The following is a 13,003-nucleotide window of genomic DNA, read 5'->3' as shown; positions in this document are numbered from 1 at the left end:
TTCATATATTTATATAACAAGAAATGAACACCTAGCTTATATCTCCAAGAACAATAATAAGCTTAAACCCTATATGGTTTGCAGTTTGATCCAACTTGAACAGATAGAAGAAGCACTTCAAACCCAACCTTTAAAAACTCCAAAGATTCGAAGACTTAATAAACAAATTGAAAAGTTAGATCTTAAAAATGCTGAAATTAAATATAAGAAACACAAAATTACCTGTTTTTACTCCCTAAAAGCAATTCAAGGTGATGCAGCCCCAAATTAATTGTAAGAAACCCAAGCGAACATAAATAATGAACCGAGCAGCTTAATCTGATGAGAAATTGAAAGGGCGATGTATGAGAAACAGATAACCAGCATCGCGGGAGTGGAGCTTCCGCTGCCCACGCCCGTCGCCAACTAAACGAGGCTGCTCACAGTCTTGACAGCTACGCCCTGTCCGCATCGTGGGAGTGCAACTGGTTCACGGAACTACCCGACTTCATCATCGATGCAATAATGGCCGAGAGATGCGATTAGGGTCCAACGCTCTGTCCTTTTATGGGTTTTGGCCTCTCTATCTCCCTTTAGTAAGTCATCATAGGTTTTGAGAACCAATCAATATATATCCCTGCTTTGAAAACCAAAAAATTAACCAGCACCAGGTCCGAACAAAATAATAATGTAATAAAAAAGTAGAAGAAAAGTAAATTTAAGAAATAAAGTTAGCTAACTGATACCAATATTGGTGGCTGATTTTTAAGGCCACTGATATCAGTGGAATCCCACTGTTTAGCCACCAAAAAATAGTAAGAGTAGCAACTTTATATCCATGGCCACCAATTGCAAAGGGTGGGCAAAAAATGGTGTGTAATGAGCATATTTCTAGTAGTGACCATGAAAACTTAAAAACTGTGTCGAAACTTTTGACCCATATTCCTCATCCATAATAGCACGAAAGTGTACAGTAAATAAATAATTCCCTAATTCAATCACCTTGGGTGAGTCTAACCTAACCCTAAGCCTCTCTAGCCGAACCCTTGTTGGTTACGTAAATACATAAGGGCTGCAAAGTGCCATCTTGGCATTAGAATTGTCTACCAAATCCAAATATGCATGTTGTCTCTTTGACGCTACTCTGAATTTATTTTTTTGCATGAACATTTTTTACTAGAAGAATCTAGTCTGAACAATTTATTAGAGAAGAGGCATTAATCCAAGTCATAAAAAAAATCAACAAATACAGAACGCGTTGTCAAATCATGGTTTACCGCGTACTGGTGTTTGTTTTTCTTTGTGAGATTTCCCAGTTGATTATAATTCATCCTTTTGGCTCATAGAGACTAGTTGGGCATGCTCAAGTACCGTTTCTTATAGCTCTTTTGACTGGTTCTTGTTTTCTTTTCGACAAATTCTTGTTGTTTGACTACCCTGCCTTGGTGTATGGTTTTTCTAATCTAATTCTTCATTACCTTAGCTGCTGTCGCCAAAAAAAAAAAAGAACAGAAGAAATGTTATCTGTGGTTATAAATTTTCAACTAGCTAGAAGGTAATGAACTATTACATCCAAAAATATCTGCGACTATTAGAGCATGTCTAGCGGTGATCCAAAAGCCATGGCAATTGAATCAAATTGCCCTCGCTTCAAAAATTGTTGGTCTACCGGTGAAAAATTTTGGCTGGCGATTGGTGGGCTCCAGCAATCCTGTTGGACTGCCCTTGCAAGAATTGCAAGGGATTTGGATCCTCGGATCCCCTCCCTGAGGATCATAAGGATCAACGAACACAGACCGTTTATCAAAAATCGTGCAGTCACAATTTTTTTCTTTTGTTTATTTTTTACGCAAAACGATGGTGTTTTACTTTTAAAAATATAAAAAGCATTTAATTAGAACCACACGATTTTTTATCAACAGTCAGTGTCTGGCGAGGATCCAAATCCAATTACAAGGCCTTACTCCCACTGGCAATGGTGACGTCAGCCTTGCAACAGGGTGGGGTCCACCCACGTGTTGTACCTGGAGCCAAACGGGTCCAATTTTTGCGCGCCACAACTGTTGAATTTTTAACAGTCTGTTGATCAAGATCGTTGAATTTCCAACGGTAAAGAAAAATTGAAAAATATGTTGATGTGCCACATCATGTGACATCATTTGGCTTATTTGATTTATAAAAAAAAAAATATGAAAATCAACGGCTAGGGTTAGCCTACAGTTAAAAAATCGACAAAATACAAAAATATAAAAAACTTACAAAGTTTTTATACTTAAAACAATCTTACAAAGTTCACGATTAAAGAAACGTTCAATACACTTAAAAAAAAATTGAACAAACGATATTATCTACACTAAAGAGGTGGGGGAGTAGACTAAGACAACCTAAGATCTCTCACTTACAAATGAAGAGGAAAACCATTAGATAGTAGTACTAAGTGATAGTACTTGCAAATTAAACATACTGTCTAGAGTGAATAGTAATTGCCCTTACCTTTTCTCTTCCTAAACGGGTGGACTTACACAAAGGCAATTATGGTTTAAAGTGAATAGTAAGGACAATTTCATTGCCCTTGCCCTTGCCTTCTCTTTGTCCTCCTAAAATGAGTGGACTTGCTCTTAACATCAACAATTCAAGCATAAAAGTCTTAAGATGGGGATCGCTCAACAAAAAGAAAAGTCTAAGCCAAAGAAAGTTGAGGTTTAGACTTATAAGCACATGGGACAACCTGATCTAATATCATGAAGAAAGTTAAGGTTCCACCATAAATCAATTGGTAATATAGAGAATAACTCAATTATTTATAAGCACATACAAAATTTTTTTTTTTTCACCATGTGAAATTAATACTCTCAACGTAAGACAGAGATGATTTGAGAAGTATATGTAGATGCTTCTTTCTTTACAAGTTCGTAGTATCTTAAGAAAGTTTTCCTAAAGAAATACAAATGTGAACCACAAATTAGTCAAGGGTGAAATCTGTAGTCATTATTCAGTTTAATTAGTATTTGTATCTAGAAAGAATTTTTCCAAACATATAAGAAAATTTTGCAGCTTGTCTTGCAGGTTTTTACCTTTTAGGTTTAATGGAGGGGTTTGGGGTCTATGTCTACCCAATCTTTTTTTTTTTTGTATTTTCTTTTTCAAGAGGGCTAAGGTCTATGCCCCCCCCCCCCCTTTCTTTTTCTTGTCTTGCAAGTTCTTACCTTTTAGGTTTATGGAGGGGTTTGGAGCCTATGTCTACCCAATTTTTTTTTTGTATTTTCTTTTTCAAGGGTAAGGTCTATGCCCCCCTTCTTTTTCTTGTATTCTTTTTCAAAATGGGTAAGGTGTATGTTCTCCCCCGCCCCCGCCCCCCCCCCCCCCCTCTCTCTTTTCTTGTATTTTTCATTTTTCTTGCTCTATGAGGGGTAAGGTTTATGTCCCCACTAATTAGGTGTAACTTCTTTTTTTATATCAATAAATTTCTCTCTACTGACAAGGTTTTCCTAAAAGACAAAATATAAATAAATAAAAAGTCACAATGACAAGGTCTTCCATGGATACACGAGGCAGATTTTATTGGATCTCACCTAATCATGAGTTGAAATTCTATACAGAGGAAAGATTTTTTTGTTTCGGAAGTGATCCTCTACCACAATGGTGGAGATGAGTATTGCTTTAAAACCATAGTGTGGGTTCGAAACTCATGAGATCGTGTATGACAAAAAAAAAATAGAAGACTTTTTCGTTTCACACAAAAAAATTCAAATGTCCGGAATTCTTTTTCTTGGCTCAAACCGTCAAAGTCCAGAATAATAAATTGGCTACCGATGTGTGAGTATTCTCCGCAAAGTAGAAGTTTCGTTTTCTTTATGAATAACATTTTTGTTTCTTTTTTACGATTAGTTCCTTAATAATTCATGCATGGCTCGGTTACACCATATACGTACCAAAATCCAGTTTTTGCCGTACTGTTCTTTATTTGGCTCAACTCCGATCGAGCTGGTCTGTTTCAATTAATTATTTGGGATATCCATGTTACGTTTCTAATTCATGGGATTGCCTTAGAAGGAAAAGGAAAACTTATGCTAAAATAAAATACTTGGGTAGTATATATAACCTTTCAAATAAAGAATAAAGAAACTTAACTTAGGTTAGCTAGAGCTAGCAGTATGCTCTACCTCGATTATCACATGAATAAAAAATGAAGGGCACAATGCTAATATCAGAACCAACATGTATTTATTGAGAGAAAATAAGTTCAGTACTGAATTACAAGACAAATAATTGTTTAGCTATCATTTCATCATGGCTTTATGATAGCTTTTTTGTTTTTCATAAACAAATAACTGAATGAAGGGGATAAATTCAATAGTATATAATCGTATACATGTAGAAGTGTATATACGGTCAGTATTGTATTTTGCCCTGGAATATATAAAGATCAGTTGGATGCTGCGTCCTTTCCATTTGGTGATGATGATTTCAGTTCATGAACTTTGCTCCTTTCAGCCCTCTCCCTTGAGAGAACTCCGGCCACCCTGCACATGGAAATCAATTTTTGAAAGAAGAAATAGTCAGTGAAATTTGATATACACATATAGTTCTACAACTTAAAATTAATTTTGGATTTGGTGATGTGCGTATGCAGTATTCAATACCTTATGAGAGCCTCTTGATTTGTAATTTCAGGATGAACAGGCTTTGCTTTTCCAGTATCGAAGTCAACTCTTGAAACTGGTTTGTTTAACAATTTCTCCCCAACTTTTACGAGATCATTTAAGTTTCCCGAAGTAGCAATATCCACAGAAGCCAGAGTTCCACTCAGTGTGTCATCCTGCAGTAATTTTTCACTTTCACGCATTAATTTTTATACATATCTTACTAGCTAGGTTAATTCGCTATGTTAAAATTAATCATTTAGTCTAGTAATATTTTCTTCACTTTACTGAATCAAATTGTTATTGGATCATAAAAAGATTGTGCTCATGCGTACCTGAATTCGAAGATAATTGTCGGGAGACTCAAGAGCTTGAAAAACGGTAGCAAGGTGGAAATCAACCATGTCACTACTCGCTTGACTGAATATGTCTACCAGAGGAGCTGAAAAATTAGATCCAATCAACCATCCCAAAGCACCCCACTCAGATGCTTCCTTGGCATCGTACTTCTCCTCAGATGTTGTACCGGTACCCAGAGATATAACTAGGAACCGCTCATACAAATTTTCATTTACACCCAAAGGAACGAAATCAGGGTTACCCTTGTGGATTTGTTTTGTAACTTCGCTCATAGCAACCAAAGCCTAAAACAAAAGAACAAAAAATAATTAATACTTAAAATTAATGAACAGACACGTGTGTTCATAGTGAAAATTAATTAAGTTTTCGGATCAATACCGGGTTATTAGCAGCCACGCCACCATCAGTGAGATTGAATTCTCTTGTTTAACCAGTTGGATTAGTCGATTTAAATTGATATGCTGGAAGGTAGTATGGAGCTGCTGAAGTTCCGATACATATATCCGATAGCAAAACATCTAGGCTATTGTTCTTTTTCAACTAAAATCACGACAGAAATGCATATACAAAATCAAGAACCATTGCAAGGAGCAGAATATAAGAACATAAACAAGAAAGTTTTGGCAGTATATGAGATTTTTATATTGTCAGAATTTGAACATGAACTTTTGATCAGATTGATTTTTGAGGGTACGAGAGATTCACAGTTTAGCAATGCAATAGCAGACTCTCAGTAAGAAAATATTGACCCATATATATGTATATATATTGTTCGAATTAAGAGAGAAACAAACCTGATAGCTGGAGAAGATAACTGGTTGGAGCCGCTTTATATCAAAAGTTGGGATTACAACGTTAGTTAAGGTGTGGCGCAAGTGCTTGTCTCCTAACTTTCTTTTACTACGGAATGTAAATACTTCCCATCATATTTTGGTCTTCCTAAAACTTTCAAGTTCTTAGCGAGGTTATCAACAATAGAACTGTTGTTAAAAGGAAAATAGCTAGGTTATTTTTCAGTTAATATATAGTCACCGTATAACATTAATTAACAAATTTAAGAGCTAATATATCTGACAATATATATACCTGTCTTGGGGAAAAATTTTAGGGCAGTTTTCAAGATAAAAAGCGTTAATATCTTTAGCAGCATACAAGGGACGATTGTTTTCATCTGGGGTGGTAAGCATGGCAGTTACAAGGCCACCTGTGCTAGTCCCTGTAATCACATCAAAATAATCTGCAAGCCTTGCATCCTTGCCATCCAGTTTCTGCATAGCCAACATAACTTTGTGTTATTATATCAATCTACCAGAATTAAAACACATGTATATACATTTCTTGATACTACAACTCCGAAGTTTTAAATTCGCCGCCCATCATGTGTTACGGTTGAATCGTATTAGTAACAATATAACATGATGTTAGGATAATAAGCCTAAGTAATAAGCATATATATATGAGTTCTCATGCATTGGTCAATTTACCTGAAGCTCGGACTCCAGAAAACTGAGTATAGTTCCAGGAATAATCCCTCTTATTCCACCTCCATCAATGCTAAGAACAGTGATGAGGCTTCCCTTAGTGGGAGAGTGAAGACATGATTTTGCCATGAATGGTATTGGAAGAGATCAAGGTGATGCACAGGACTTAATATTTTGAAAGTAAAACTGAGGGAATAAGTAGAGGTTTTAAGAATCTAAAAGGAAGGCCGTTGATCAGGAGGAATGCAGGTATGTCATGAACCTGAAGTTGTAGGCTTTATATAGTGAAAATTTCAGTCCAATTTTAAAAATTCCTGACAGATATTTTGTTTAGGATTGTATTAAGGAAATTAAAAGTGCACAAATTCTTGTTCTACAAGGATTAGGAAAAAATTAAGTTTCTTTGTACAAATTAAGAATCCTATAAGCCTAATTGGAAAAAGAAAGAAAGTGTACTTTCTTATTAGAATAGGAAATAACACTTTCTTTCCTATTCCATATAGAATAGGAAAATAGGCTTTTTGGGGACGATTGTTCACATGAACAACAGAGTGAAACACTTGGAGAGTGCGAGATATAAAGACCTAGGGTTTGTGACAGCAAAGGAGGTTTTTCTTGTAAATCAAAGGGGTTTCATACTAGTGAAATATCTCGGTAATCCACGGAGTGGACGTAGGAGTTTTGACAAAACCGTTCTTTGTGTTCATGGCGCGTGCGTTTTATTTTGTGTGGTGTTTTGGTTGTTTGTTTATTCTTTGTGCTTAGTTAATTGTGCGATGATAGTTTGTCAATAACAAGATCATGGAGAAAGCATGTTTGTACTTCAATACCAACATGTATATATACTAATTCGACGTCAATTTCACGTACTTAGAAATATTATATACTGTTTATCCATAACATGTAAAATATACCATGTTGGTATATATTTCACATATAGCAACGTACTGATCTCGCAAGTAGTCACATAAAATTTTCGGATGCAAATAATTTTCAAAATAGCACTGTACTTCGAAAATTTTATATGCATTTTTGCCGTGGAAAATTCATGAATCATATCCACAACTAGGAAACATTTTTTTGCTTATCCGAATACATGCGACATGGCATGTGGTTCAATATCCTAGTGGACAAAGTGATGAGTTTCTACACATGCGTTCCGGGGGTTCGAAACTCTCCCCTCCCTAAATTTTAAAAGAATGGAATTTAAAATAATATGGTTAGAGACTACATATAACTCGTCAAACTTTTTTTTTTCAACAAACGATATTATCTACACTATGGGGAGAGGGTGAGCGTAGTCTCACAATGGGATAGCAATAATATGGTTCAAAATCGTTTTTTACGATAATCGAACCTAAGACCTCTTACAAATGAAGATAAATACCACTAGACCGTATACAAAGTGACATAATTTGTCACCTTGAGACTTCTATTGTAGACTGATTCAGAACGTTCACTAATATTCCTAAACGCGTACGTTTTTCAACATGTATTAATATTGGTATCGGAAAATTCCAGTATTTAACGTCTGGAAATTCATTAATTTGTGGCCATTGCTGTCCTTATCATCACCAACTTACAACTTGTTCAGTCTTTCGCCTCCATTAGCATTAGGCATTTTGATTTTGATCGTTTCATTGTACGTTGTGTGCTCATGATAGCTGTAAGTCTGCAACTACAGGCCACACGCTGTTACATTCTTCTAGTATACAAAGAAATTTCAGATATCAAGGAACTTGAACGTCGTGTTTTCTTAGTGGTATTTGGTTCATATGAAACATTTAAGGTGCATTAAATTGTATTGACATTTCGTTGTTACAGCTGGAAAACTAATTGACAATATGAGAAGTAGCCTGATTACTTAAACATGCAATTTTCCTACTTATTGAATGTTGGATTCATACTCTCAACAAAACAATCCTCTTTTCAAAGTAAATTTGAATGAAGTTTCATACCCATTATTCGGATTAATGATTAATTCCAGTCCAACCCTTTGAATTAATAATTGCCAAAAGTGAGAGAAGAATGGTTGGTAATCAACCACTAATCAACCAAGAGATATATTGTGAGTGTTTTAATGATTTTTTTTAAAGCAATAATAATATTATTTAGACACATAGAAATCATTAATAATATTCTCTAATATATGTGAGAGTATTTAGTGGTGTGGTTAATTGTGTAAATCACCATAGCTAAACAATAATTTTAGTTAAAATATGTTGTGGGACTCAATTTTGTATAGGAAGCTAACATGGTATATATAAGATTTTTTTTTATTTTTAAAAATGGGGACAGCTGGTGGCAAGCCACGTTTATCCACTCATTTCTGGGGCCGGTAAGACTCACAAAGGCATTTCAGCCTCCTCCTAGCCACAGTCAAGCAAAGTCACCAACTTGGAGTTTCGAACTCAGAATCTTCTTGTTTTTTTGTATTTTAAAAGCCAGAATATGTGCCCTTACCACTGGGGCATTTACTATGATTATGGTATATATAAGATATGAATGCCGCTACTTTTTCAATTGTCATATGTTTTGCCACATTTTCAATTGCCACAAGTATTATCCTTAAATTTTTACCTTTAATATGACTTACATCCTTTTTTACTTTACCTTTTAATCCTGTCAAATTTTTATTATACGAGTAGTGTTTGTTTATATACCACGGTTTTGTAATGAAGCAGCGCACTTAGTTGCATCTTAATTTTTGTAGAAATGGTGGTTACCATGAATAGGAATGGTTTTATATGCTCTTGCTAAGTTTATAAACGTTTCCATTCGTATCTAATAAAATTATTTTACCTCTTGAGAAAAATGTTTATAATATAAGTAGATGACAGACTTACATTTCAAATTATGGCACTAATTGATAAAATCATGTTACAAACTGCACTATTAAAACCACAGTGTAGTTTAATAGTTACATTGAAAAACTTCTCATGTGAAAAATGAAATAGCATTGCAAGTGCCCCTCTATCACAGTGGTGGAGAGGAGTGTTACCCTTGCACTACGGCGTGTGTTCGAATCCGGTCGGCTTCCTAATCTAACATCTAAATTTTACAAATCTATCATTTGACCCAAAAAAAAAAAAAAAAAAAAAAGATGAATTAGCAGTGTCCTCATATTTGTCTGTAGTTTGGGCTGAAAATGTTTGTATTTCATCGTAGGCTCAGCCCACTAGTCATAAGCAGCCCAAACTATTAACTGGACCAATCAAATAACGGCCTATCAGATAATATTAAACAAATTTTAATATAAAGAGGATTTTTCCGAATATTTATTTATAAACGAGAGCAGAGCTGTCTTGCTAGAAAAGAAAAGCAGAGAGCTCCCCAAACCCAACACACTGAAAGCGAAGAGAATGTCTGGCATGGAGAGGCTTCAGAGGATGTTCGCCGGCGCCGGAGGAGCTTTGGGCCACCCTCCTCCAGATTCCCCCACCCTAGATTCCTCCGAGCAGGTTTACATCTCCTCCCTTGCCCTCCTCAAGATGCTCAAGCACGGTGAAGCTCTCTCCTTCCTCTTTCTGTCTTCCAGTAATTTACGTCTTCTCGAATCAGCTTGAATTTCGAATCTCGAAATTGGGGTTTAGGGATTTGATGCTTTCTGGACATTGGATTTGGGATTTGTTTTTTGGATTTCAAAACCCAAAATAGGCTAGTATGTTAGTAAATCATGTGTAAATTATTCATTTGGGATCGTAATTAGGGTTTCTGGAGTTCTTATATGTAGTTAAATTTTTTTCTTACTCGTGCTTTGGGACTTGATAATTAATAGGAAGGGCGGGAGTCCCCATGGAAGTGATGGGATTGATGCTCGGTGAGTTTGTGGATGAGTACACTGTTCGAGTTGTCGATGTCTTTGCGATGCCGCAGAGTGGTACTGGTGTTAGTGTCGAAGCTGTTGACCATGTTTTCCAGACTAACATGCTTGATATGCTGAAGCAGACTGGAAGGTATCCACTCTTCCACTTTGATTAATGAAATTTTGGGTAGTTGTTGAAAATGCTTTCCACAAGTTCCGTTTTCCGAGTTTTAAGTGATAAACATGTCATTGCTTCTTCTGGCTTGCACATATATTACATTCAGTCGTTTTTTTTTCTTTTCGGAAAACCACTAAGTTAATAAGAACTGTATGATTCAGTTGGAGAATTTTATTGTAGAAGGCGCTCGTGCATGGATTTCCAATGTAGCTCTGAGTTTTAAATTTTTCGTTTCCGTTTGTGAGAAGCTTGATAATCGTGGATTTTCGTGAAGATGAGTGCAATGTGAAGTTTGTGTTAGATGATAAGTTAGAATAGCTTATTAGAACCTGCATTGTTAACTTGTATAATACTTATACAATTGTGTCATGGTTTCACTCTGTGTTCTGCTGCTTCTGCACTTTTGTTGTTATGAATGACGGTCTAGTTATGCTGATTCCCTATCATAATATATGTTCTACTGATTGGCAATGCAGACCGGAGATGGTGGTAGGGTGGTACCACTCGCATCCTGGATTTGGCTGTTGGCTATCTGGTGTGGACATTAATACACAGCAGGTTGGTTTGATTCATACTTTATATTTCATTGAGCTCAATTCATTTTTTTTGTTGAGATAACACAAACTTCTAACCATGCATAGAAATTTTTTTATCAGTTATTAGTTTCTCTTAATGTTAGATGTTATATTTATTTGTGGACATCAATGCATGTTGATGTCTTTGTTATGAAGAAAATAGTTGGTTTTTAGGCTCATTGGCATTGTTCTGTATTGGCTATTAACTTCTGTCTATTTTGTTGTTACAGTCTTCCTCTTTGGACCCCAAATATGAGGATTTCCTCTAGGCTTAAATTTCTCTGGGTCCAATTCTACATATTTATTTTTAGTTGCCACTGACATTGAATCTTTGATGTGTTTAAATTCCTAATAGTTTACCGAGATCATATGTGTGTTCATGTAAAACATGCTTTGGTCCTTTTTTTTTATCAACTAAGATTGAGTAATGGTATACCATTACCAGCGGTGATGCCCTTGATTAGAAACTTGATTGTTGGTTGGTGTAGGAGGGCTGTGGTAAGTAATTGTTATGCTTTTATTCTTGCAGAGCTTTGAAGCTTTGAATCAACGTGCTGTGGCTGTGGTGGTTGATCCCATCCAGAGCGTGAAGGGAAAGGTCGTCATAGATGCCTTCCGTCTCATTAACCCACAAACAATGATGCTCGGCCAAGAACCACGGCAGACAACTTCAAATCTTGGGCATCTTAATAAGCCATCCATTCAAGTAAGTCCTAAACAAGTAATTTTAATCTCCATTCTTTGTGATCACCACTTTTTGACTTAATGCAATTTCCTCTTCAGGCATTGATCCATGGTTTGAACCGGCATTATTACTCTATAGCTATTAATTACAGAAAGAATGAGCTTGAGGAGAAAATGCTGCTTAACCTCCACAAGAAGAAATGGACAGATGGGCTGACACTTAGGCGATTTGATAATCATTCGAAGACAAATGAGCAAACTGTGGAGGTAAGCAAGGTTTTGTGAACCTTAAGTGTGGTGGTTTGGGCTATTGAATTTTTATGTTGAATTGGGTGTCTATCGCTCAAGTACATGTTAGTGATATTTACCCATGGAACCAAGTTAGTCTATTAGCATCACGTGCACTTTGCTTTCTTGATCAGTATGAGGTCATCCGTTGGTAATGGTTTCTATTGAAGGTGAGTAGTAGGTGGTGGATGATAAGGAAAGCAATTTAGGGCCACCGTATGCCTGATAATCTGCCGTAACAACTTTCATGTGGTAGAATGTTCATAGGAGTAGTTTATGCAAGTTTTAAACCATGAAATCTGGTTGTCTGCTAGGCAGGTCAAGATATTTCTTTGACTGTCCAAAAATCTAGGATTGTAGTTTAAGAAAAAACCAATGGAGACCTGTCTCAGTGTTGTGTGCCTGGTTAGGGGTCCATGTCCTCACAGAATAAAAACTATAAGGACCTGCCAGAATTAATTTTCGAAAAGGTTTGAGGTTACCCTTTGTACTATAGGTCCATCCTCTCTTGCTAGAGGGACTGTTGGAATGTTTTGTTCAGGAAATTCAAAGTGTGAGCTGGTTTGCATTGATTATAGGTCCTCTAAAATTTAATCGCCCAAAGTCACGATGAACTTTTTTCTTTTGGCTTCTGCAGGAGATGAAGAACTTGGCTGTCAAATACAACAAAGCAGTTCAAGAGGAGGATGAGTTACCACCCGAGAAGCTTGCAATTGCCAATGTAGGAAGGCAGGATGCGAAGAAGCATCTCGAAGAACATGTCTCCAACCTGATGTCCTCCAACATCGTTCAGACCCTGGGAACAATGCTCGACACTGTCGTGTTCTAGAGAGTTGTGAGTGTGAAACGAGTCTTCACTGTTTCAGAAGGCATTGAATAGTTTTCATTGCTTTGAACAATGGGCGTATGTAAGACTAGTTTCATAAAACTTGCTGCATCTAGATGCGTCTGTTATATTTGGAGAATTTTCTACTTTCAATTAAAACCGTTACCATGTTGGTTTAAATTTA

The 13,003-nt window shown here is 36.2% G+C and overlaps 1 protein-coding gene and 1 pseudogene across 1 annotated transcript; one reads left to right on the top strand and one right to left on the bottom strand.

Moving 5' to 3' along the window:
* Window positions 1–4,405: 4,405 nt before the first annotated feature.
* Window positions 4,406–6,592, bottom strand: LOC137715314 (patatin-like protein 2; annotated as a pseudogene).
* Window positions 6,593–9,763: 3,171 nt separating this feature from the next.
* LOC137741811 (26S proteasome non-ATPase regulatory subunit 14 homolog) lies at window positions 9,764–13,003 on the top strand. Its single transcript, XM_068481531.1, has 6 exons — window positions 9,764–9,967; window positions 10,242–10,419; window positions 10,923–11,004; window positions 11,551–11,727; window positions 11,805–11,972; window positions 12,631–13,003. The coding sequence occupies exons 1-6, from the start codon at window positions 9,826–9,828 to the stop codon at window positions 12,820–12,822; spliced, it is 939 nt and encodes a 312-aa protein (XP_068337632.1). The 5' UTR covers window positions 9,764–9,825; the 3' UTR covers window positions 12,823–13,003.

The sequence above is a fragment of the Pyrus communis genome, chromosome 1 (genome assembly GCF_963583255.1).
Source record: "Pyrus communis chromosome 1, drPyrComm1.1, whole genome shotgun sequence".
NCBI lineage: Eukaryota > Viridiplantae > Streptophyta > Magnoliopsida > Rosales > Rosaceae > Pyrus > Pyrus communis.
The sequence above is the reverse complement of the archived record's forward strand: the minus strand, read 5'-3'. Positions and strand labels throughout refer to the sequence as shown.

Coding starts and splice junctions, on each gene's coding strand:
- LOC137741811 (XM_068481531.1), top strand. CDS start 9,826: ATGTCTGGCATGGAGAGGCTTCAGAGGATGTTCGCCGGCGCCGGAGGA. Junction 9,968..10,241: donor CCTCAAGATGCTCAAGCACG/GTGAAGCTCTCT, acceptor GATAATTAATAG/GAAGGGCGGGAGTCCCCATG. Junction 11,973..12,630: donor CAAATGAGCAAACTGTGGAG/GTAAGCAAGGTT, acceptor TGGCTTCTGCAG/GAGATGAAGAACTTGGCTGT.